The following is a 25,246-nucleotide window of genomic DNA, read 5'->3' as shown; positions in this document are numbered from 1 at the left end:
CGGGGGGGCGGCGGCGCCCCATGCGGCCGGGGCGGCCGGGAGGCGGCTGACACCATGTGCGCCCGCTGCCCTGGGCGAGGAGCGGGGAGCAGCCATGGCCCCCCCCGCGCAGCCGGGGGTGCCGGGCGGGCGCGGCTCTAAGGTGCCCCCGGCGCGGAAGCTGCTCTGCATGTGCAGCCTCTCGCTCTGCCTCACCTACCTGTGCTACAGCTTGATGGGGGGCGCGGGCCCGGCCGCCCTACGTTCCCCGGCCGCGCTCCCCGCCACGGCGGCCCCCGGCGCCCCGCGTTCCCCGGCCGCGCTCCTGGGCACGGCGGCCCCGCGCTCCCCTCCCGGCCCGCCCGGCAGCTCCGCTGCCCCCACCGCCTCCGCCGCTCCGCCGCGGGCCTCCAACGGCAGCCGGGACGCGGGCGCCTGGACGCGGACGCCGCTGGCCCCCGGGGAAGCGATCGCGGCGCAGAGCGGAGCCTTCGAGAGAGACCCGCAGGAGTCCAGCACCACGGACGAGGAGCTGAGCCGCGCCGGGAGCCGCGGCACCACGCCGGACTACGGCGAGAAGCGGCTGCCGCAGGCGCTCATCATCGGGGTGAAGAAGGGCGGGACGCGGGCGCTGCTGGAGGCCATCCGCGCTCACCCCGACGTGAGGGCTGTGGGCACCGAGCCCCACTTCTTCGACCGCAACTACGAGAAGGGGCTGCAGTGGTACAGGTGAGCGCGCGGAGCCGCGCCGGGAGGGGCTGAATGGGCTCAGAGGTCCCGGCGGGGCGGGAGGTGCCGGGGGGGCCTCCTGCAGCCGCGGTGGTTTAACGCGGTGCACCGGTGGCGTGCGGAACCTTCCCCGGCTGCTGCTGGGCGCTGAGCAAAGCGCGGCAGTTCAGCTGCACGGCGCCCGAATGGGTCAGAAATTAACAACTGCGGAAAGAAGGAAGGGAGCGCGTTGTTCCAGGTGATGCTGTGGGTTTTCGAGTGGAGAAGGATGCTTCTGTCACACCGGCTGCAGAGGATTCACCCCACAATTAAGATTTACTCTTTATTCAACAAGTTCCGCATCCAAAAGTTTTTGAAGATTTCTTCTTTTCGTTGCAGGATTTAATTAAAAATCCCAAAATGTGTTTGACATCGCGTAACACTTTAAGAGACTCTTATACTAAGAGTTCTGACTACCAGAAAATCGTGAACCGCAGTGAGGGAAGGCTGAGTGCCTCGGCAGGTGTAGCAGAGCAACGAGTTGTGCTGGCTCAGGGGTTGGCAGGTGGTGTTTTTTCCCCTTGGTTTCTGCCTTCCTTCCTTTTTCTCTCTTTGATCTCAAACCAAAAGGCATGCAGTGTGTTAAGTGTAGCTTGCAAGTTACTGTGGCTCTTTAGCTCACAGTTATGAGAAACCCGTCCTTGTTTCATTCCAAGAAGCAGTGGCTAAACATATGGGTTCTGCATTTTTGCTACACGTGTGCTCAGAAAATTAAGGAAAAACAGGGGCAGCAAGTTGGTTACTGCATGCCTCAGCCAGGCACCCTTTATTGAAAGAGCACGCACTGTTTTAATGAAATCAGTATGTAAATCTGAGGAAGTCTAGCCAACTTTGTGTGGATATTGTAAAAGCAAAGTCTTCGTAACACCCATTCGGCGTGGCATCCGATTGGCCTTGTCAAAATGCTGAGGGATTTTCTTGAGGGACTCCAGTAAAGTGGAGATCAGTGGTTTGAAAGTACATTTGTCTCTTTTTGGAACGCTGTACCAACTCAGAGAAGGAATAAAGGAGTGGATGCTATTATTTTATTTATACACTTAAGCAAAATAATTTCAGATACGGTTCTCTTTTTTAAGATTTTTTTTCCCCGTAGGAAAGCTTTTCCATGACAAATAAGTTCAGCAATTTTGCTGGAAGAGGCTGGGGAACAGCATAGAAATAAACGGGTTTGGTTTTATTCAAAAAGGGTAAAGAAGATCAAGCACAGGATATGACAAGCTGCTTTTTCATCTCGAAAATCACGCTGCACAAAAAAGGGCTGGAGAGGGGATGGAGCCGCTCTCCTGGAGCAAACAGCACACGCGGGTTTTCATTTGCAGAAAGTGCTGTGAAATTTTTCATCCCTGCGGTAGCTCCGTGGCCAGCCCAGCTGGTTCCTGGTGCTGGTGATATGCTGTGCTGGCAGGAGGCGTGAGATGAGAAGATTGGGTCAGAGCTGATTTGTGAGGTCCTGGGCAGAGTAGGATGGAGGATGGATTCTGTGGTCATGGGGCAAATAAATTACTTCACTATTTAATTATCACTGTGGCCCTGAGCATTTGCCCCGATGGTTTAACCTAAACCATCTTCCACCTGCCCACCCCAAGCACCGTTCTTCTCCTTCCCCTGAGAAGCTTTGCAGCCGTGTAGGAGCGGGGCAGCGGGTCGCACAGCGTGCAGTGGGTACAGCACCATGTGCACCTATAGGGATCACATCCTGCCCAGGGCTGAGATGAACTGAGATGAACTGACTGCTCCCTGCACGAGTAACTGAGTTTTCCTATCAGCAGATATTTCTGTTTTCTTTTTATTAAAGGAAAAAAAAAAAAAAAAAAAGCAACCACTGAAGTGTTTATAGCAGCATCTCCTTACAGTGACTTTTATCACTTGTTTACATCTTGAACATAACACTTCCTTTTACAAATGATAAGCTGTTAGTTTTTAATGTGGTCAAGTTTATTTTTTTTTCTTCTGCAATGAAATAAAGAAAAAGCAGTCTGAGTTCCTTGCTTTGTCACTGCTGCTGAGCACATCTCCCATCGCCCCATGGAGCCGTGGGGAGGAGCAGCTCCTCCACGTGCACTGGTGTGAGCTGGGTGTCAGGCAGCTCTTGTCTGTGCTGCCAGGGTTGCTCTGTGCCTGTGATGTGCTCTGGGCTGCCTGAAGGATGGGCTCGGTGATGGAGCTCTCCTTAAGCTGCACCCAACGCACCATGATGTGCATTGGCTTTTGTTGATAATTTCCTAGGGATTTTCAGTGTTGAATGTAACTCCACTACTATAAAACACTGTGTTAGAGGGGTAACTGGAAGTGAATTTTAACCTTTTGTTTTGTTAGCAGTGTGGCATTACTTATATCTGGTGCATGTGTTACTTGCCCACCTTCAGTTCTGGAGCCATGATACCCAGCAGCAGGCGTTACCTTGGATAGTGGACCCTTAACCAGTGCTCTGTCTCACCATGGAACAGGTTGTTCTGGCAAGGAACAGGTGTTTGCCTTTCCTTTGGAAGCCACTGGTGACTCCTTCTCATTTTACATTTTTTCCTCAATCACGGGATGTGCTGTTGTTCTTCATTGGAATCATTGCTGACTTGCCGTCAGGCAGGCACAGTGTGGCTGCTGCCCTGCAGCGGTCGGAGCAGCTTCACACCAGGGCTGGAGGGATCTGGGGGCAGAGCTGGAGCTCAGCACCTGCGTAAAGAGGAAGAACCTGATCAGAGGACACTCAGCTGGGTTGGTCTGCTCATGAGAGTGACCAAAGCTGTAGGTTTGAGCACTTCCAGCATCTCAGCCTCTCTGTGGGCTGAGCGGGACAGTCCAGTGCTATGAGAAGCTGCCTGCAGGCTCGGGAAGGGGAAGTGGTTCCATTCTGCCCATTTGTGTTTTACAGGCTGTCTTGACATCTGGTGTTTTAGCAGAAAATTGAGGACGTGTAACCGTATTTTGAAAGCAAATGTGTAGTTTTAACAAAAATGCGATCTCCGTAGTGCAAGGAGAGCACTGAATGGAGATTTGAAGTTCAGAGGTTTGAAGATTATTCTAAAACCTCACTCTTGAAGCTCAGATCTGTGTACATGTGCCAGTTGTTGGCCAAGCCTTCATCTGTGGCAATGTCTCTGCAGTCAGACCGTGCTGCTGGTGCTCTGCCCCAGGCCCCCGGGTGCTGAGCAGTTACATGGGCGTAGTGCTGTGTGCGCCGTGGTCCCGCTGCAGCCGCTGCAGGGAGCACTCACCATGACAGGCAATGAAATGGTTTGCATGTCTAATGCTATTTTCACGGCCTGTCTGGTTTGTATTTTCTTTCTTTTTTTTTTTTCTTCCTTTTCTTTTTTTTTCTTTTTTTGAGTGTTTTCCATAATGGTCAGACCTGCATGTTGCTCTGTGAGCCACTGCCTTGGTACAAATAATGCGTACCACGACCAGGAGCACAGCCTATTCAGAAAACCAAACCACTTCCGTCAGCTCTGCACTGATGGGCACTATAGGAACACCTACAGTGGAAGGACAGATGTTTTTTTTTCCTAACAACAGGCACCGCTGCCTGGTAACTGCTCTATTTCTCTGTAAAATGCCTTCCTAGTGGGCTGTGCCCTCTGCACTTCTGGTAACTTGGGGAAAGGGTATTGATTTTTTTCCTGGACCTGCTGTGAGTTGGCTTTTGCTGAAATGTAGTGACTCAGCTGCCCTCCCACCTCTCTGGATCCAATATATTGGGATTTATCTGGTTTGAAGGCTGCAGAAGCATTTCCATGTAACTCAGCTCTTCTGACACCTTGTTCTCATCACCTTTCCCAAACCTTTAGGTATGGATCAGGTCCTACCATTGCATTACTTTTCCTAGCCCAAGTCTTCCATGCAATGCAAGCACTCCCATGCACCACTGACCTTCTGCCAGCGCCTGCATCCAGCTGCAGCAAGGCCAGCATGGGTGCTGCGGATGGCTTGTAGGCTGGTGGCTGTGAGCACAGGACCAGGCTGTCCTGAGTCTGTCCCTGCGTTTGCCCTTCTGGAGGTTGAGAAGAGGCCACTGAAGCATCAGGTGTGGAATTTCTTTCATGCCCAGAGCTGCTGTGTGCCAGACCCACAGCCCTACCCTTTCCCTGCGTGCAGAGCCAGGGGAACCTCCATCAGCCTTCCTGGCCAGCAGTTTTCTCCAAGCCTTTCCACTCCGTTTCAGATCAAGGATTGGGATGCAGGAACGAATCAGGCCTCTTTGCAGTGTTTTATCACCTGATGATGGTTAACCACAGGCTACTTGACTGTAGCCATGGGAATGGCAGCAGCTTTCAGCACCCCGTGCCTCTTCACGCTGTGCTCGCTCGTTCTTGCAAAGAGTGTGAGATGAGTGTGAGGACAACACGCGGGCAGGGGATTGCTGCAGGAGCCCAGCCTGCAGAGCCCTGTGTGGCCACAGCTTCCTGCTGCTGGGCGAGGCAGCAGTGGGGCTCGGTGGCTTTTGGAGCATCACTTAGAGCACACAGGGAGCCTGCAGTAATCTCACTATTACACTATGTCTTCAAGCACATACTTTCTGTAGGATTTTGCTCGATAATCCAGTTAAGTAAATGCTACAGTGCTTTGCCTCTAATGGTTTAAGTGTTATTTGTAGTGTCAAAGTTTGTGAGCTTCGCTCTATGTGTGAATGCTGTATCACTCAAGCATGTAGACGCTACAGAAAATCCAAAAATAGGCCTTGGGAAAAAACAGCCGCCTTGGAAAAGAGAAAGGGGAAGAGTCAGTTGGTTGTATTCATGGGTTTAAATGATGAGTCTGACCCCGGCTCGTTTTTTTGATTTACTGAGGCTTGTTCTGCTCTGTTAGAAGCACCGACTGGCGGCGAAGGAACAACAGGTTCTCAGGGAAAGTTGTGGGCAAAGCCTTTTGATTTTCAAAGTAAAAATTCCAGTATAAATTGGTGACACCTTGTATTGAGAGAGGTTTGAGTCCTTTGCTTTTCATGGATTTCTCTTACCTCTTGTTGTCATGGGGACTTCTTTTCCCTGAGTTATTATATCATGCACTTCAGCAGAAATTTTATTGCTTTGGGGGCTGGAGAGGCTCATGTGGGACATTTCTCACTGCTCATGGTGTAATACACAGAGGTAATTTCTTTCAAATGATTTTTGCTTGAAGTGGTTTCAATGAATTGAGAAGGGTAAGAGTGTGAATGAATGGCTGAAATGTTAGTGCTGAGTTCAGGTAAAGAACATACACCATCAAACTTTCCAGAGCATTAAATGTGGGTATTATAATTTCACTGTGGTATGTAAGTAGGCAGCAGTCCATTTTATCCTTTTATTCACTTTAAAATATATATATATTAGTTAGGATTTGAAGTGGGTTTAAATTGGCTTCCAATCCCTTTAAAAAAGTTTGGATAAAACCCTGAATAAAAGAGTCATCTCAGCTTCAGAGAGGAACTCGGGACCCCAGTGCGAGAGGCTGGGGCTCTGCTGCCTGCGTGGCCATACGGGGCTGGTGCAGCCATTGTGTGTTTGTCGGTTGGGTGGCCAGTTGGGTGAGTGGATGGGTGGCTGGTTGGATCATTGGTTGGGTTGTTAGGTGGTTGTGTGGTTGGATGGGTGGGTGAGTAATGGGTTGTGTAGTCAGGTGGTTGGTTGTGTGATTGGTTGAGTGGATGGTTGGGTGGTTGGTTGAGTGGATGGTTGGGTGATTGGTTGATTGGTTTGCTTGTTTGGGTAACTGCTGATTCCAGGCTGAGCAAGAGTATTCAAAAGCCGTGAGTCTGAAGGCTGTGGGAAGGATTCCTATGTATGGAAAAACTACCAGTATTTTCAGATCTCCCATTTCCATCCCCAGAGTCAACACACCAATTTAGTAAATGTTGCAAGGCGCACTATTTTCCCCCTTGTCATATTATACATCCAAGCATCAAGGATGGATCATAAACTTGCTCTTTATGGCTTTAACATTTCAATTGCTAGTCACATTTTATGTAAATGAAGGTATTTACCTTGACAAGCTCTCCTGTGAAGTACAGTACTTCTTTAAAGAATTTATTTGGCAATATAAACAGGCCAAACGCTGAGGGTGGATGCAAAATTCACAATTGATTTCCCAGCTAAGTACTGTGGGGTCCTCCCAGGTATCCCAGAGGCTGCCTGGCCTGATCCCATCAGTACTGGGGAGAAACTGAGGAAGGGCGGCTGAGGTCAGAGGAAATAGTGAAGGGACGTCAGTTGGAGCCACAACTTACTGAACAGCACTGATTTCAGATAAAAATAACTCCATCTGCCAGACTTTATTTTGTATTATAGTGATCGCTGTGTCACATTTCGGGCAAAAATCTGATTTCCATTCCCTTCAGAGCCAGACTGGAGGAGGCTTGGCCTCTTTCTTTATTAGCAGGCAATCATTGTGGTTATGAGTAGCTCTGGTAGCCTGAATTTTTAGCTCTCCTTTGTTTTATCCTTTCAAGAATATATCCTTTCATCTTGCATTGGGATGGGTGCAGTAATATAATATACTTTCTATTAGTGTTCATCCACATCTGCAACTAACTTTATTTTAGCCTCAGTTCTGCCCTTTCTGCATTTGTTCTTGATGGACGTTCATATAATTAAGCTGAGCAAGTGAGCACGCTCATGGAGAGCTAACGTCAGAGTCAGGTGCGTGTGTTAAATAAGCATTTGGATTCAGCAGCTGACAGCACAAGCTGAGATCACCCAGCCAAGAAAAAGACAAACACATCTGTGTGAGCTGGGGGAAGGGGCTTCAAGAGGGGACAGTGCTCCTCTGGCCAGCTGCCCCCCAGATCTGGTTGCTCCTGGGTAAAGGAATTGGCATGGAGGAGGCTGGCTAGTGAGACAGGGCTGCACGGCTTGGGCAAGCCATTAATGAGGAATTTCTCAGCTCCAGTCCCACTTGTTTAAAGATACACCAAGCCTTTTCCATCCAAAGTGCTGACTCATGAGGGGCTGATATAAGACCATGGATCCTGAAGTCGTTTCTGCTGGAGGTCTTTAATTGGCATTTGGTTCCTCCTCCTTGGTCCTTCCCCCAGGGAGCACAAGCATTGATTCCGCTGCTGCTTGCCTGCACTGTCAGCACTCGCACCTCCCGGCTCGTTTCTCAGCTACTCATTTGGAGTGCACAAATCCCAGATCATCAGCTCCCACCACCATGTGGGGACCAGCGGGGCCAGGGGCTGCACTGGGCTATGGGCCCGGGGCTCTGCAGAGTGAGCTGGCTCTAAACTGGGGGGCCTGGAAATCCTCAGGCAGCATTTTGGGCCACCTCCCAAAAAGAGCACCCACTCTGCACCGTCCTGACTGAGGGTCTGAGTTTCACCCTTTCCTGCGGCTGCTCTCGGGCTGCTCTTCCCCTTTTCTGCTCCTTGGTGGCTGCTGTGTGTGGATCAGCATGGGAAGAGGGAGTGCTGCTGGGTGTGCTGCACATGCCTACAGCAAGAACAATAAAGGTTCCTTACTCAGCTCCAAATCCTCTAGAAACCCCCCCCCAGAAATCAAAGCACAGTGGAAAAACGCCGGAGGCAATAACTTCATTGGTAAACTAACACATTTAGCTGAAAATTTCTAAGACCCAGCAAATCGTAATGCAATTTCCTATGCAAAAAGGGTTTATCTCTATCTAAATATTATTCTGCATCGTTACTCATTGTAGGAAAGCTATTGCTCTCCTAGGTTAACTGATTGAACTTTGGAAATAAAGCAGCAAGCTTATCGTACTGGCGGTAGCTTGACTTTTATTGCTCCTAAATTGTGGTGATATTGTTCGATGTGAGTAAACGCATATTCCATTAGAAAATATTAAAGTTTGGTACAACTTTAGAATTAAAGAGATTAAAAGAGGCATTTCTGCAATCTAGTCCACCATGAAATTGGAGTCTACTCGGTATGTAAAGTGTGTAATACAAATAACCGAACAATTAATGACAAAAGGAAGACTGGCATGGATTTAAGGCTCCGACTACCCTGGATTTCTTGAGGCTGGAATGGCAGCAGGGGAAATGTGTTATTAGATCATTACAGGCTGTTCTGCTTGAGCCACTGCTGGTGAAGGTACCTCAAGGTGCTTCATTATTACCCCATTCCCATGTAATATTCCAAAACCCAGGCTGTGGTTGTCTCTGCAGGTCGTCCATGTCTGCCATAGTCTGGGCAGCTAAGATCTGAACAGATTTATTTGGGATGCAGATTTGTGTCCTGCAATTGCACTGATGTCCTACGAACAAACACAAATTGCATTACTAGCCCAGCCCTTCTCCAGCACGTTGTGTAGCAGTCATTTTGCACGTTGGTGCCCCTGTGCTTAAACGTACAGCGCAGACTGCATAGTTCCTTCTTCATTAACAGGATTTATATCCTTGGTGTTTCTTGCTGCCTGACTTAGTGTTGTAATGAAGAACACGAATGCTGCCTTAATTAAAATGCAAAACCCCTACATTTATATATATGTCGCCACTGAAAATTAAGGTTCACTAAAAATTAAGGTTTGCTGAAAACAGTGAGTTTAAAAGCTTGTGGCAGGTTTAGCTGCTGCCTGTGAAATGGGTGGTTTGGGAGGAGCAGCCTCTGAGGCAGGCTCAGCAATCAGTCTGTTTGTCCCTGGACAGTGGGATGGGGACATGGGGCTGGGACGTGGTGTAGGAATTTGGGGCTGGGACACAGTGTGGAGACACAGCGTTTGGATGTGGTGTGGGGTACATGGGTGCTGGCTCCAGCCCAGTTGCACATTGGCCAAGGATGAGCACCGGTCCCAGCCTGCAGTGCTCACCGTCAGCCTGCTGTTTTACCAGGGAGGTGCAAAGCAGTTTAATGAACCAGAGAAATTCTTCTATAATATTAATACAGAAAAAGTAAAAATTGTAAATGCAAACATTCCAGACTTTCTCTCTCCGAGCACTGTGCATGCATTGCCTGTGGCAGTATTATCAGTTATGAAGATATTTTGCATTCAAGGATTTGCAGTTTCCAGGCCCATGAATATTCAGACCCCAATTTGCCCTTTTTGTCTGTGCACTGGACCTATCCTTTCCTTCTCTCCATTTTTTTTTTCCAGCAGATTCAATTAGTTCTATTTGCTGCTTTAGCAATAAAACAATTCCCTTTGTGGCATTAAAATGAGTTTGTTTCATTATTTCATTTGGCTTCTTGTTATATGTTGGAGGAAAGGAAGGGGCCGTGCTCACCGCCTGCCCCTCTGCGGGGGGAGGGCTGCCAAGTGAGGATGCTGGATGCACTTGGGGCAGCATTAAGAATTAATGAAGGGCATTTGCTCGTGTGAGGCACGGGATCCTCACTGGCAGAGTCAGTCTCAAAGCTATGGGTAAAATTGGACCAGTCCCAGAGATTTTCAAGATGACTTTGGCATCTGGCTTGCCCAAGTAGCTTTGGTCATGTTGTTCTGTTGGAAACACTGGAGGAGCTGTTTCTGCTCAGTTCCTAAGCACGCAGACCCTTTGCCTTGGCTGTTAGTAATGAAATGCAGAGGCTGTACCCACGTTTATTTTAGCTAAGGCACAAGTTAATCTGAGCTGAAACATCAATTTAAATCCAGCATCCCAGTTTATTGAACTGTCGCTCCGTGGTGGCTGGGTGTGCGCTGTGCTGGGCTGGGGCCAGGATGCTAGTGGCATTTTCTCCCCAAAATGCACAACACGGCGTAAGGAAAGCACACAAGTGTTGTGAGAGTCGGAATAGCGGTGATTATGTGGGCTGGGTTTATAAATAATTATACAGAGTGCCAGAATTCTTTTAGCAATCTGCTCTTGGAGTGCCCTTTCAGGGTCTGTGATGGCGTCAGGTAGCTGCGCGGTGTTAACAGACCCATAAATCATCCTTGTTTCACACTGTGCTAAACACAAATCATATTAGTTACAACACTGAGGAGCATCTAAGTAGAGAGAAGAGAAAGGCAAGGTAGAAAGAGGAAAACAGATTTAAATCTAATTGCTTTCTCATGTGTGTTGGCTGGGACACAACGGAGGGCTGCAGGAAGGGAGGTCAGCAGAGGCTGGGTGCTCCACTGCCATCACACTGTTAGCAGCACACACTGCTATGGGGGGGTGCACGAAAAGCCACGAGGCTTTGTGTATTCCTCTTTCTGTGACTAGGATAGTTTGAAACAGTGGCACTGGTTCCAGTTCCTTTTTCATTATGAGATTAAATCTAGAACCAAATGAGAATTTCCAGGCCCGTGCATGAGCAGCGAGTTGGGCGGCGCTGGGGGAGGCGGGTGCCCATCTCCCCATGGGGAGAGACGTGTGCTGCATCCTCACCTTCACTGTAATGGGGAACCAAACTCCACTGGCTGCTGGGGGAGCTCTGCTGCAGGCTGATGTGATGGGTCGTTAACGGCGAGTCTGAACGGAACGGAGTACGGGAGCTCAGAAAGGAAATATGTCTATTTGGGGTGGGAAACTCTTTTAAAAGGAAGAAAAATTAGAGAGTCCAGCGGGGTAAGCAGGACTGCAAAGTTAAGTAATTAATCACGCGGGTTGTAACTTGGAAAGGAAGTAAACGTGATAAAAGGATTTGTCTGAGTAGATTACAGACAAATTAGAAAAAAAAAGGAGGGGTCATCACCGACCTGGGAATTGTGCTCTTTAGAAGTCTTCAATCATTCTCACAATCAATTCTGCATTTCCTTAATAGCAGTGTGAAACATGGCTCGCTCTGCATTGTCTTAGATTAACCGCTAACTGCAAACCATACATTAAACGAAGTATTGAATATTTGTCTCTCAACAATACACTTGGAAATTGTTTATTTCCCTACTAGGTCTTCTGCAATGCATTTAGGTACTGTAACCTAAATTGTAAAATATATACTTGCAATATCCGCACTCGATATCCTCCCATGCACCGCTCTGACAGCAGCTGCGTGACGGCCCACAATTACAGCGAGTTTTTTTCTCCTAAACTGATTGTTTGTTTCTGGAGACAATTACGCTGACTTTATTATACAACCTATGTTTCTCTGCAGCAAACAATCAGCTTTATGGGTTTTCTTTGTAAAATACCAAGTCGGCATGCTCGCTAATATGATTCAATTGTATTGTGTTATCTGACCTTTAAGGAACTTGCAATCTATAACAACATGGTTCTACAGCAGATCCGCTAGTAAAAAGCCGTGACTTCTGGGAAATTCAGCCTGCAAACGAGTGCAGCCCCGATCTAAAAGGAGCAGTGAGGCCTTTTAATCCTTTTGCTGCTGGTCAGTAGGGCTGGTCTGGGCAGTTGCATGGGATGGGCACTCGGGATGAGGCTGGTGGTAGGAACAGGAACCCCCATCCTCATGCTCAGCGCTGGGGATGCACCTTTCAAAGGTGATCAGGCTGTGATCAGATGAGTGAAGGATATGAGATGTTGGATATGGCAACAGGTTGGATATTAGGGAGAGTTTGGTCCCCGAAAGAGTGGTTGGGCACTGGCACGGGCTGCACAGGAAGGTGGTGGGGTCACTGTGTCTGGAGGTGTTTGAGGGAGGTGTGGGACTTAGGGATGTGGGTTAGGGGGCAGTGCTGGTGGTAGGTGGACGATTGGACTGGATCTTTCCGACCTGAATGATTGTATGATTCTGTGTTCAGCAGCCAAGGCCCTGGAAACTGTCGGGAGCGTGGGAGCTGCTGACAGAGAGAGAAACACCTCTGAAGTTTTAATGATCGTTTCTCAGAAGCCGGAGGACGATCTGTGCCCAACGCTCAATGTTGTTTTTTTAAGAAAGTTTTCTCAATGCTCTGCATGGACTTTCGGCAGAGATCTTTGTGAAACGACTTTTCCACTGAGGAGCTGGAGATCAGAGGACCATTCCCTTTAATGCTCGAGTGTGCGTGAACTCACAGGGTATTATTTGAGGCTCTGCTAACCTTGTTAAAGGTCACCTTTTGATCCCATCAAATACCCTCTTTACCTGGAGATAAGATTTAGAAATGAAAGATGAGAAAGAAAGAGCTTAAGGAAGAAGGAGAACCTGGCAGCTCGCTGCTCCCGGGTGGGGTGAGGGGGTGAAGGCAGTGCTGGGGGTGGCTGGGAGGGGAGCACCGGGAGCTGGATCCCTGCAGCCCCATGCACTGCACAGCACCGAGGAAGCAACTCCAGACCAAGGTCACGGCCGAGGTCAATAAATAATACATGACAATTAATCTTGGAGACCTGCTCCTCTGGGAGAGAGGAGAGGACACTGCGGCGTGCGGGTCCGGGCTTCCAGGCTGCTGCCTTGGCTCTGTGTCAGCCCTGGCGAGTCAATGAAAAATGAGCCTCTGCTGGGAGAGCTGTGCTGGGCATTGGGCTCCATCCTGGCAGCCCCGCACCCACCCCATGCCCACCCTACCAGGATTTCTGCAATTGTTTGCTTCTTACAATCAATTCCCATTGGAGATGTTTTAAAATGTATAACTGTCTCCTTGAGACTACGGTATCCAGCAGGTGGTAACACTCAAAGCTTTTTCTTTTTAATCGGCAGCAAGGATTTACAAAGGAAACCTTGACTTTTAGATTGATTTTTAAATAAGCATATATTTAGCTGTTAGTGCTTGAAGTACATATTGGATTATATTCTTCTGCAAACAGAATATTCTAATTGATCTTGCTAATAAATAATGAAAGCCAGCCCTGGTACGTATAATTCAAGGTTACGCTGCATTTGTACCAGTTGTATTGGGGAGTTTTTTAATGCTTAAAAGCTTATTTCTTAAAAAAAAAAAAAAAAAAAAAAGCAGAAAAAAACACCACAGTGTAGATGTGGGGAGGAAGGCGAAACACTGTGCTTTTCTTTAGAATTTGCTTTTGTTATTTCCTACAGTATATTTAGCAGGTGTCACCATTTGAGATCTTCTTATGTGCACAGAAGCAACATGAAGGGAGCGGGCAGCAGTGTGCAGATCAGCCCTGGGTTCCACCTTGTGATGCAGAGAGCCTGACCCTGTGTGCTCACAGAACAGCATCCTTGTTTACCAATCATAATGGGAATTTGTGGATGTCATTGGGCTGGGGGCGCAGGAATGTGAGATTGTCTGGAGGATCAATGTTAGTGTTCATCCTCCTATTGATCAGCACCCTGATGGCTGTGGCAGGAGCAGCTGCACAGAGTTGGGACACACCAAAGGTGCAAAAGAAGCTGAGAGGTCCTGTGCTGTGCTTCGGGCTGCCCTGAGCTCCTGCCTGGTGCTCCCAGGACCTGCTGTGTGCCTGTGGTCGGGTTTGTCATTCAGAGCAGCCACACAGCACAGCCCGGCACCAGTTTGCGCTTAACCCAGAGGGTGGCTCTTGGACTGAGCAGAGCTGCAGCTCCTGGTACTGGTGCAGAATGCACTTTTTTCATAAGCTGCTGTCCTGCTGGAAAAGTTTTCTGGCAAACACAGATTGCTCCCTATGTTAGCTCAGCAGAGCCCATGAGCAGCAGTGACATTTGTAACACAATGGAGATGGGTAACTGCAGTTCGCAAATGTGTGGATTCTCAGCTTGAAGAGCATGAATTAATCACTCAGTGACATTGCAATTACCATACAAGATAGGGCATTTATTTGGCATTTAACATGTAATTAGGGGAAATAACTGTTTCTTCCCCATGCTAAGGTAGTGTGAATTGCAAATGGCCAGGTTTGACCTGGTGAGCGTCTGCAGCTCGGCTGCAGTGGCTTTGCCACAGGGCAAAGAGGTTCTTCGTCCAGCTAAGGTGAAGTGTGCTATTAAAGCTGACATTCGCTGCAGCCATCCACGCTCTGAACAAAATCCTCCCCTGCTGGAGTGACAGCAGTGCCCAGAGCAGTGCACAGAGAGTGGGGCTGCACTGACTGTCATCATGGGGTGGGGTCCCCAAGCCCAGGATCCTGCTTTGTGACAGCAGCTGTGGGCTGATGCCCTGAGGAGAGCATGATAGGGCAAGCGTTGGAGCCTGGTAATCTCCAAACATCCTCAGCTCAAGGATTAAGACAGGGGCCAGCTCGGGACATGGTGCAGGGCTTCTATTGCTGGCTGCTGGGGAGGGAGGAATCTCTTGGACAGGGCAGCCTCAGCCAGGCAGGGCAGAGGAGACAGTGAGGTGCAGTGGTGCAGAAGGCTGTACTCACTGCTGCCCCTTGGAGAGCAGCTCTCTGTTTCTGAGCACCATCCCCCATTGCCATCCTGTGACCCACACCAAGGAGCCATTCTTAAGTAAAAAGTGATTCTTGCAGAGTGGCCAGCACAGGTCCTCCAGAAGAAAGGGAACACTGCTGGATGCAGACTGTGCCTCTCAGTGCAGGGAGAACTGGGACCCACTTACTGGCTCCTGCTTCCATAGGGCTGCTCATGCCCAGGTGGGTGAACCAGGAGAGGAGTGCAGAGGCGATGAGGGAAAGACAGGGATTGTGGCTGGTGGCTGCCCATCAGCAAAACTGCTCCTTGTGGTTTTGCCTTATGTTTGTTTCAGGAGGTCATCATGAATATGGATGTGAGTATATGAAGAGCTGGGATGGGTAATTAGAAGAGAGCCCTGGAGCTCCTGGACTCCATTGCACTCCACAAGGGAGCTGCTCTTCTGCCAGTGAGGTCCTTGAGGTCGGGTGCTATCCCTGCACTGCTGTATGGGGACCAAACTGCTGCTGCCTTTCCCCAGGACCATGCTGTGCCCACCTCGCCGGCGCGTGGTGCGAGTCTGAGTCAATTAATGCTCATAACACCACTCCACATCCTTTGAGAAGAGCAGAATACCAGAGCTGCTGTTATGATTTGTTAGGCAATGCAATTAGTTTAATATCAGAGAGCTCCCAGCCAGCCCACCCGCTCCTCAGCCTTGCACTGTGCACGTCTGGCAGAGATGAGACACACATGGGTCATGTCTGCTCCTTACCACCACCTGCCCTGCTCCGGCTCCTGAATCATCCCCTGCTGTCACCCTTCTGTTCCATTAAGGCCTGATGTCATCATGACCTGTGGCTTGGTCGCAGCAGCCACCGGTGATATCACAGCCAGATGCAGAGTGTAAGCCATCCCGTTTGTCCTCAGCTGTTTACCTCCACGTCAGCCCTGGAGGTGCCGATCGCTCCTTTCTAAGTGCAGCAGGCTCTGGGGAAATGTGTTGTCCTGGATTTGGCACCACTAGGAGCCCATGCTGAGGCTGTGAGCTCCAGCTCATCCCTGCCCTGGGACACTCTTCTGTGTGCTGCCCTTGGCCACAGACACACCGCTCTGTCTGCAGGCACAGTGTGGGCTGCACCTGTGAGCTGGGGATGGTTGGGGTGCACTGTGCGCACCGAGGGGTGCCTGGGGACACGTGGAGTGCAGGGGCTGCGTGAGCACTTGTGCACTTCCAGATGAACCCTCAGCAATGAGGTTGTTCACTCCGTTTCCACCTGCTTGAGGAAGGATCCCCGTCCCCTTGTGTTCCACCTGTGTGCCCCCTGTGTGCCTTGTCTCTTCTTAAACCTTTGCTATCAGATCTCATTCCTCACAGCACATGAGGGCTGGGGGCAGTTGCCTTGCACACTTCTCTCGCAGCAGATGAAGACGTCAGGCTCCTGACAGGCATTCTGAGAGCTGCCATTACATTTTTCCTCCTCCAATTCTTGAAATCATTTCACAGGGATTCAATTTTCTCTCTCATATGCACTCTTGCAAACAGATTTGAAAAACTCTTTGTTAGTTGAAATAGTCTCTGAAATGTGCTGCTGTATTTCTTTTTGCTATTCTAATTAGCCTTTTAACTCGGTGCTGCTTGTATTTATAAGCGGCTAATCCTCCCTCTCCAGTCCTCCTCCTCCTCCACAGCAGAACATTTCCACTGTTTAAAGCCGTTTGCTCTTTCCTGTTTTCTGTTTCCAGGTTCCTTTGCTATTGCTGGTTAAACACTCAAGCTCTCGACGGAGCTCCCTGATCAGACACGGGGTCTCCTTTGCTGCAGCACTTTCCCTGAGCGAGATTCAGCTCCAGGCTGGCACAAGCCTTTGAGCAGCTGCCTCACTTCTCTCCTTCAAGATTATTTCCAGACCGCCTATTTTAGCTGTTCAGCTCCAACCATGCAGCTCCTGCAGAAATGGGCAACCAGGGAGGGGGGAAGATGGGGTGCACAAAGGCAGATCCAGTTTGCTGGCACCGGTCTAACTATGCCTGTGGGGACACAACCCTGCTGGGACGGTCCCTTCTCTCCATGCACAGCCTGTGTCCTGCAGCCCCCACTGCTGTGCAAGCCGCCAGCATCCCGAGCAGCACCGTGTTCTGAACATCTTGGATCCTTCCTCTCAGAGCAGCTTTTGCGTTTGTGCAAAGGAAGCAATGTAACCAGATTTGTGTCCCTATCCATCATTCTAATTAATCACTGTAGTCTAAAATGCATTTCTATTCTTTGGTGCTTTTACATACTTAGGAGCTGGGGTGACCTGGTTTGGGTAGGGTTTCTATAAGCTCCTCAGCTTAATGTTGGTGAGTGCACCACCCCAAGGCTGGGAGTATAAGCATGCACTTATCCCACCAAAGCTGGTGGGAGAGTACCCCATAAGAACATTTTGTTGTGCGCCTCTAACCCTTGACTTAGGAACACTTTCCCCATTAATGCTTTATCTCTGCATTTATGAAGCTTAAGATAACTCAGAGCTCTTCTGGTGCAATGCCAAATTCTAGCATAATATACCGAAATGTCTTGTATGGCTTAAAGCTTTATCTGCAGGCTGGAGATGTAGGGCTTTCCTTTAAAGTGGCCCCGCTGCCAGAGCATGGTTTCAAAGAGCAAATTTGCAGGGATCTGCTGGCTTAGCACAATTCCTAAATGCAGATAAGGCTTACAGCCCTCATTGCAGGTAGGAAGATTCCAGTGACAGTGAAATGTGTTTGATTGTGCAAATCTCTGGCTGTGGCAAGGAGAAATGGGGAGCACAGACAGATGGTCTGGCACAGAGCGCACGCTGGGAGCCTGCTAAGCGCGCTCTCTAAAACGCATCCTCATTGCCTCGTGGCAAAGTCCTTTATAGACATGAAGGTGAGAGTGACAGGAGCCTTGACTTGGGCATGCTGGTGGCTGGGCTGTGATGTTACAGTCTGTGGGATCTGCATGTCCTTTGGTGTGCTGTGTTCCTCTGGAGTGGGACCAGCTCTGCCTGCATTGCCTGCACTGCTCTGTGCTGCACTGCCTGCGCTGCCTGGGCTCAGAGCTGGGCAATGCTCTTCTGCAGGAAGGGATGGAGGAGGGAAGGAAGGAGGACTGTGCAGAGATGCAGTGCTGAGTGGAGGTGGAAGCTGTGCTCCTTGGGGGCTCTGTTGAGGAGCAGAAGCCAGGACTTTTGTCCTAATACCGCTTTTTAAAATGCATATCTGTTACCAGTGAGCAATTTGCTTCACATGAAGTATTAGTCCTTGTCAAGATATATCTTTCCCATGCATAAACTGCATATTTTGATGCCTTGTTTCGTTATTCAATCTCTCCACTCCCCAAAATTCATCTCTGTTTTGTCATTTGCTCAATTCTTTTCATGTTTGTACGGGGTTTATGAGACAGCAAGAACATTCATTTTCTGCTTTGGGAATCTTCACCCCAGCAGCATGTGAGCCACCCCAACCCCTCCCTGTCCTCTCCTCCTCACCCTCTGTGCTCCCTGCCCGGCTCTGGAGCACCACACAGCCCTGGAGGATAGGGCACCCCCCAACGACCCCCCCACTTCTCTGGGTTCAGGCTGCTCCCAGCCCTTTTCCTGCCCCTCCCATTGACCCTAGGATCATTTCCCCAAACTGGCATTCCCTCTGCTGGGTATTTCTTGCTCACAGCCTCCTTAAGACCTTGCGGTAAAACTTTACACATCATTTATCATGAGATGTATTAATGGCACAAACAATCTCTTAGCTTCCTTTTAGCTCAGCATGCCCGCCATGTGGTCTACTCATGACTATTAACAGCACAGATGACAGACCAGGCAGTGAGAGGATGTTTTGCAATTTGCTTTCCTCACCCCATTATGTTAGGGGGGTTCTACCACCCACCTAATTCTGAGAAGCCAGGGAAGACGCTCGCAGTACATGAGGGGTTAAAGCTGTGTGTGTCATTATGCACAGACCAGGAAGATTTCTGTCCGTTTCCCAGACCAGTCTGTATTTTTTAAGCATCATAAATCTGCCTCCTTGCTGCTAAAGCCAGCAAGAAATCACGCCTCGACGTGTCAGTCTCCAGTCAGTCTCTTGTCCTGATTTAAGCTAAACCATGCAACTGGTTGCTACTGTACGCGAATGCAAAAGTAAATGCCTCATCTGCTATGCTGTCGGTGGTTCTGCAATCATTAATCTAATGAAACTGATAATAACTCTTGGGGATGTGGTTCTGGGTGAAATCTCAACCAGAGATGCTGTGCAGCCCGTACTTTCAGGAGGCGATTTGTCATCTGCAGGATGGAGGCACCTGCAGTGAGCCAAGCGAGTCCTAGAAAAGCCAGTTGCTGCTTCTTGTATGGAGGAAGAGGCTTTTGTTGTGTTTGTCACGTGGAAGGATCTGTTGGTGCCTGAGGATGGTGCACCCAGATTCCCACTGTGGCACCCGCTCTGCTGATGGTCAGAGCAGTGCTCCCATCCTGGGGATGGCAGAGAGCACTGAGGGTCAGCAATGCCTGAGCTGCCACGGCGTATCCCAGGGACACAGAGCCAGGAGACCACGCTCTGTTGAACGTTTTACCATTTTGTCTTCCTAATGGCTGGAGGCTTTTACAAGAACATGCCGTTTTTGTCTGCGCTCCAGCGAAAGGAAGAAGGATGCTTCTAATCCGGTGCTGGAGAACTTGGCTGAGGATCAGAGATGTGTGCCAGCCCCTTGCTCTCCCAGAATCTTCAGCAGAGATGCCCAGGAATGTTCCTCAGCCGTTCTTTAGCCGCAAGAAAAAGACAGCCTCTAAGTCAAAGCCTGAGCAGTTTGCAAACTAAAGCTGATTTTGATGAATGTTTGGATTTTAAAATGTTTTGGGGAAAAGTTTCATTGTTGACAGAACACTTTCTTTCAGTTACTCTGGTGAACTGGTTTGAAAATGACAGTCAAAATGTGAAGGTTTATTTATTTCAAATCTAGAATATGAAAAAAAACCACCCACAAAACACCAATAGGGCTGAAATCTGTCACGGTTGCATTTCTATAGACCTCAAACAATGCACTGAGAGCTCATAACATTTTCCAGGATGTTGCTCTTTCATCAGTGTGGGAAGAGCTTTTGATGTTTCAAAATCTCTTCAGGAGATGAAACCCGCTCCTTGTTGGTCTGTAACCAGCACTTCCTTCCAGGCAGCTCTGAGCAGCATCAGTGTGAGCTGGGCAGGTGCTGAAATAGATGGAGAAGGAGCTGACATCCCGCCAGGCAGTCCCACGGATCTGGAGGCCACCTGCTCCCAGCGCATACCCAGCCAGGAGCGTTGCCTATGGAGACCTTCCAGGCTGCAGCCGCAGTTGCAGAGAGCCAGGCTGGAAATACATCTAGCAATCAAAAGAGCGTGAAAATTGAGGCCGGGAACTCCCACTGCCAAGAGCTGGAGGGCTGAGGGACCATCCAGAAGGAAGGGAGAGCAATGGGCTGCAGTGAGATCCCTGTGGGCTGCAGCGTGCTGAGTGCTGGTACAGGCTTAGGGGTGTGCAGCATCCTTCCAGTGCAGAAGTCCATGCTCCTTCACTTTGCGTTTGTCCTTACTTCTCTGCTAAGGCTTGTGGAAGGGGGGAGTGTTGGGGCCAGGTCCTGGGGCCCCCCCGAGCCCACCCCATATCTGTGAGCATTCTGCTGGATCCTCACTGACCGCTTCAGAGGGGCAGAGGGAGGAAAGTTCATGGCTGAATTTATGAGGAGAAAGAGATTATCTGCAAACGCTGGAAAAAATCACAAATGCTGTGTTAGGAAGGGAAAGTACCGTCCCTGGCAAATGGAGCAAATTGGTATTAGCCTGCAGTCAAAGAGGATCTTAAATTATTGTTGTCTTTTTTGTATTGCTGCACAGTAGTTTAAAGATAAAAGCCATCTGGGAAGAGTTCAGATAAGTTGTTGCTGACTGCAGAGCACCGAGGTGAACCCACTGGCTGTGGCATTGCTGTGCTGCTGGGCTCGGGCTGATAAAGCCACAACACCCAGGGGCAGGGCAGGGTGATGCAGCTTCCCCCTCTCTGCTGTCCCCTGCATCCTCAGCCCTGATATCTGCCTTGGCAGAGAAGCAGTGCCTCTGCAGATCCTGCTGACTTGAGCTGCTGGTGGAAACACCTGCTCATTATGCAGTGCTGGCTGTAAATTTACTTTCTTTGCTAAGTGTGTGTTATGTTTCACTCTCTTCAAAGCAGGAGCTGGAAGCAGTGGCCAGAGGGCTGTCCGCATAGCTCCAGTAGGTTTGTCCCAATTGCTCTCTGCCAGTGCCCACCACTCACCTGGGGCAGGGACCTATCCTGGTGGCAGCCCTGCACACTGAGTGTCATTGCCAGGTCTGTGCCAGCCATGCTGGGACTGCGTCATTGCCCTGGGACTTGCAGTGCAGGAGCAGAGGCTCAAACCACACAGGACGGGTGTGGGATGAGAGTCTTTGAGGAACTGTTTTACTGATTCCCCAATGGCTTCAAAATCTGTCTTTGTTTGGTGCTGCTTTTTCTCAATTGCTCGCATTGCACAGCAGCTTGAGCGGAGTGATAAGGCTTATGAATATGGAAATAATTCTCAAAGGGTGGGAGGGGGCTTTGCCGTGACCTGGGGTGTTTTCCTGAATCCCTCGCAGGAACAACACGCATCTCATGTCTGGCAGCCCCAAGGGCAGGGAGCCCACATGGCACCGCGGGCACCTCCTTCCCCAGGGAGCATCCACAGTGCCCAGTGTGCAGCCAGCGCCGTGCCCGGTCAGGTGCTCCCGCATGCAGCTCCAGGCTGCTCTGCATACATCTGCCGCTTATTGATCGCTCTAAAAATCTTTAAAGATTAACTTCTGGGAACAAATATAACATCTTTATGGAGCGCCGGGAACAAACTGCTTTCGCATTCGGGTGGCTGCTCTGTTGCACAGAGACATCTGTTTGCAACAGGACGCTCAGAGCAAATGATCTGTCAGCGTTCGAGGGGACTTGTCCTACACACGGCTGCCTCCCCGGCGGTGGCAGGCAGAGGTAACCTTGCCATGTACTGCAGCTGCATGAGTCGCACTCCAAGACGTGTTAGTGACACTTGTTACTACACCGAGTTCTTGGCATTTACTGTAAAATCAGACAGTGCATTCTCTGCTTTCAGCGTCAGACAGGCAGGGCACGGCCTTCTGGATGAGTGGAGGAAGCAGCTGGCTGTAGCTAGATAAGTTCCAGGCCTTTGGGTTAATATATATGAAGAGCTTTGTCAGTCTGTATGGCTGCAGGGCACACCAGGCACAGGCAGCTTCCATTGTGCCTGCACCACACCTCGGTTTAAGGAGTTTGGGGATGACAACAGGCATGTGTTGTCACCTGGAAAAATGCACAGAGTGAATGGTGTGTGCTGCAAACAGGCTCTGTGCAGCACCCTCAGCGCTGCAGCAGTTGTCCTGCATAGGGCAGGGATGTGATGCCACAGGCCATGGATTTCAGTGTCATCTGAGAAATGTGAGATCTGTGATGAGGGTTTGCTGTATCTACAGGTGAATCCTAAGCTCTCACACTACTACAGCGAGTCCAGATTTTTGGAAAATCTGCTGTAGAAACAGAATTTATGATTTGTGGTAATCATACTCCTTCACCTTGCAGTTTTTGCTCTTTCAAAGTCTGGCTGGGGCCCAGCACTTTGCTCACAGCTGCTGTGCCGGAGCAGCCCTGGTGCAGGGCTGCATGGTGCTCTGGCAGTGGGCAGGCGTGTGGTTTGACCAGAATCATTTTTCCCATCTCACTTTCCACGAGGCTCAGTGTAACCCCAGTGCAGTCGTCCCAGTGCAGCTCCAGCACAGCCCCAGCACGATCATCCCTGCCCTGGGAGGCACAGACAGGCACGCAGGGACCGCATGCCCAGGAAACAAATGCTCTCACCAGGGGGAAGACCTCAGTGAGAACATTACTGCTGTGCTGTGAGTGAACAAGCCTTAACTCAGAGCACTGAATCACCGTCAGAAACCACTCAGTGACTGATACAAAGAGACGGAAGCCCGATCTTGGGTTGTCAATCCCATAAGCATCCTGCTGGGCTCTCTGACCTGCACCGTGCACTGAGTTTCCCCTTTTCCCTGGATTGCAATACTCTGATTAACATGGGCTGCTGCCAACAAACTTTCTCCAATATTCAGTCTGTGTTTTCCATATGTTAATTTCTTGCCATTACAGCACCCTGATTAATTACACTGTTTATGCCTCTAGAATATTTGCAGGCTGTTGCCATTGATGCAGGAACGCTTTATAGAAGAGAAATGTCTGTAGATCTGTAATTGCTTAATAAAATGCTGATAGAAGTCAAGAATGCTCACTATTACCTTGCGTTTTGTAGGACCAATAAATGCCTTTGTGTTCTGCAGAAGATTCAGATGTGCTCCTGGCGGTGATCACCTCCTGGCCAGGCCAGGCTGCTTCCAGCCTGCTGATCCCAGGGCAGTGCTGCTCCACAGCTGTTCCCTCTGGGCATCTCCCTGGCAGTGGGAGCTCATGGGTCAGAGGCTGCTTCAGCTGATGCTTTCTGAGCCTCAAAGTAAAAGAATGCTCAGAAGGGTCCCCTGACTCCCCCACAGTGCCGCCTTCCTAAGTGACAATGAAAAGGACCCATTAACATTTAGCTTCATTTCTGTTTATCGGAGAAAAGGAAGCTTTTGTCAAGCATCAAAGCTGGGATTTAGGACACAAAGCAAACTGCTTTGCTCTGGGCTTCTGAGAAACTGGAGGAAGAAAAACAGTTGTTTGAAATTCCCAACTAACCGGGTAAATCCAAACCCTGCAATTTGTGTTCAGCCAAACAGAAGGGGCTGAATAAATCACCTGTGTGCCGTAAATCTGATGTCTGGAGCTCCATTCAGGTCTGAAATTGGTGGCCCAGAGCACGAAGTCTGAGCCACACTGGGAGCAGTGCAGGATGCCCACAAGCATGGCATGGAGCAACCCCAGGAGAGATGCAGCAAAGCAAAGCGACTGTAGGGAAACGTAAAACAAACACATGGCCTGGAGTCCGGATGTGCAGTTTATTTTAAAAGCTAATAACTCCAGATAATTGATAGTGGAGTGCAGTATTTCCAACGTGTTGGATTACGAGCGTCTGTCGCTCACAAGAAGCTGTAACCTTGAGCTATGAGACATTATTGGCAGTATTTAACACAAATCTGTTTTCCATCATTGTCAAATCCCACTTCAATATGCACCACAGGAAGAAAGTCGAATACTAAATTGATTTCCTTAATGGGAAGTGTTCTTCAGGAGATACCAACCTGTGTGAAGATGCATTAATAGGATTACAGTGAAACCTCTTTATTTTGTTTTACTTTTTATGGAGATATTTTATGGAGATTTTCTGTCCTGAGATGCCTGCGATGCGTTGCTCCATGGCACACACTGCAAGGAGAGCCCACTGCAGGAGCTGTTTGCCTCTGGAGATGGAGCTCCTGAACTTGGGACTGTTTCTGTGCTCAGTTTGTCAGCCCACCAGGGCACTGAACCCAGAGGGAGCACAGCAGTGAGGCCGGGTGTTAAGTGCCAGGCAGTAATTTGTGGTGCAACTGGAGGAGCAATGTTTGCCTTCTCTGAGTGTGGGAGTACCGTAAGTGATAAGGTAATTACCTACTCCAGTGTAAGCTAATTGACAGAGAGCTAATTGACTTTTTAAAAGTTGCTGTTTCCCTTCGCAGTGCAGGGTGAAAGCCCCTTGAGCTCCTCTCTGCTGCTCTCCTGGGAGCAGGCAGCAAACCTAGAGCTCTGCTGGGAGCTGAAGGCACACAGCAGCACCACTGGGCGCAGCAGTGGTGTGGAGTGTGGCTCCCTGTGTGTGTGTTGGGGCTGCTCTGGTTTGAGGAGAGCCCTGCAGCACGGTGTGTGTGGGAGCTGCTGACAGCCTGAGCATCAGGAGCACAAAGTGGTGTTGTGTTAAAGCATCCGTGGCAAAATGGTGGGCTGCCACCAAGCTCTTGCGTAGCAGAGCTGTGCCTTTCTTTGTGATGCACTGAGGATTGATACCTGTAAGCTGCCAGGAATGCAGGTAGGGCATGGCTGGCGTCAGGCAGTGCTGTGGGGCAGAGGGAGGTGACACAGCTATGGGCTCAGCATGGCAAGGGGCTGGGCATGCTGCGCTGCCTGCGTGCACCTGTTAGCACATGTTGGGCTGTGTGCTCTCATCAGAGATGGAGGCACATGGAGATCTGCAAACATTTTTCCCCGATGAGGATTCTAAAGCCTAATCCCTGTATCAGAGCAGTTTGCTGCTCCCTTGGGGCAGCACGTCTCTCTGCACGTGTTGAGGTCAGAAGCTGATGAAGAATCTCTTTGGCATTCCCATACCTGTCCCAGAATCCAGGCACAGACCTTTCCCAGGCTCACAGTTATAGTGTAACCCCCTGAGAGAGGTGATAGATGCCCCCGGCAGAGACGCTGAGATTCAGAAAGCTGAGCACAGCATTTCTGATTGCACGCTAGCTAACATACAGGA

At 49.6% G+C, this 25,246-nt stretch overlaps 2 protein-coding genes across 2 annotated transcripts in view; one reads left to right on the top strand and one right to left on the bottom strand.

Moving 5' to 3' along the window:
* Positions 1-56, bottom strand: part of SCNN1G (sodium channel epithelial 1 subunit gamma) — a 119,265-nt gene extending 119,209 nt beyond the window's left edge. Inside the window, exon 1 of the mRNA XM_042828171.1 lies at positions 52-56. Within this exon, the coding sequence (XP_042684105.1) occupies positions 52-56 (5 nt within the window). The remainder of the gene's footprint in view (positions 1-51) is intronic.
* A 38-nt stretch (positions 57-94) lies between these two features.
* The window catches only part of LOC122165258 (heparan sulfate glucosamine 3-O-sulfotransferase 4-like), a 42,745-nt gene continuing 17,593 nt past the window's right edge, over positions 95-25,246 (top strand). The window contains exon 1 of the mRNA XM_042828085.1: positions 95-708. Coding sequence (XP_042684019.1) covers positions 95-708 — 614 coding nt within the window. The remainder of the gene's footprint in view (positions 709-25,246) is intronic.

Source organism: Centrocercus urophasianus, unplaced genomic scaffold (assembly GCF_019232065.1).
Source record: "Centrocercus urophasianus isolate 14NV4802_14NV808 unplaced genomic scaffold, USGS_Curo_1.0 seq_29, whole genome shotgun sequence".
Taxonomy (NCBI): Eukaryota; Metazoa; Chordata; class Aves; order Galliformes; family Phasianidae; genus Centrocercus; species Centrocercus urophasianus.
The sequence above is the reverse complement of the archived record's forward strand: the minus strand, read 5'-3'. Positions and strand labels throughout refer to the sequence as shown.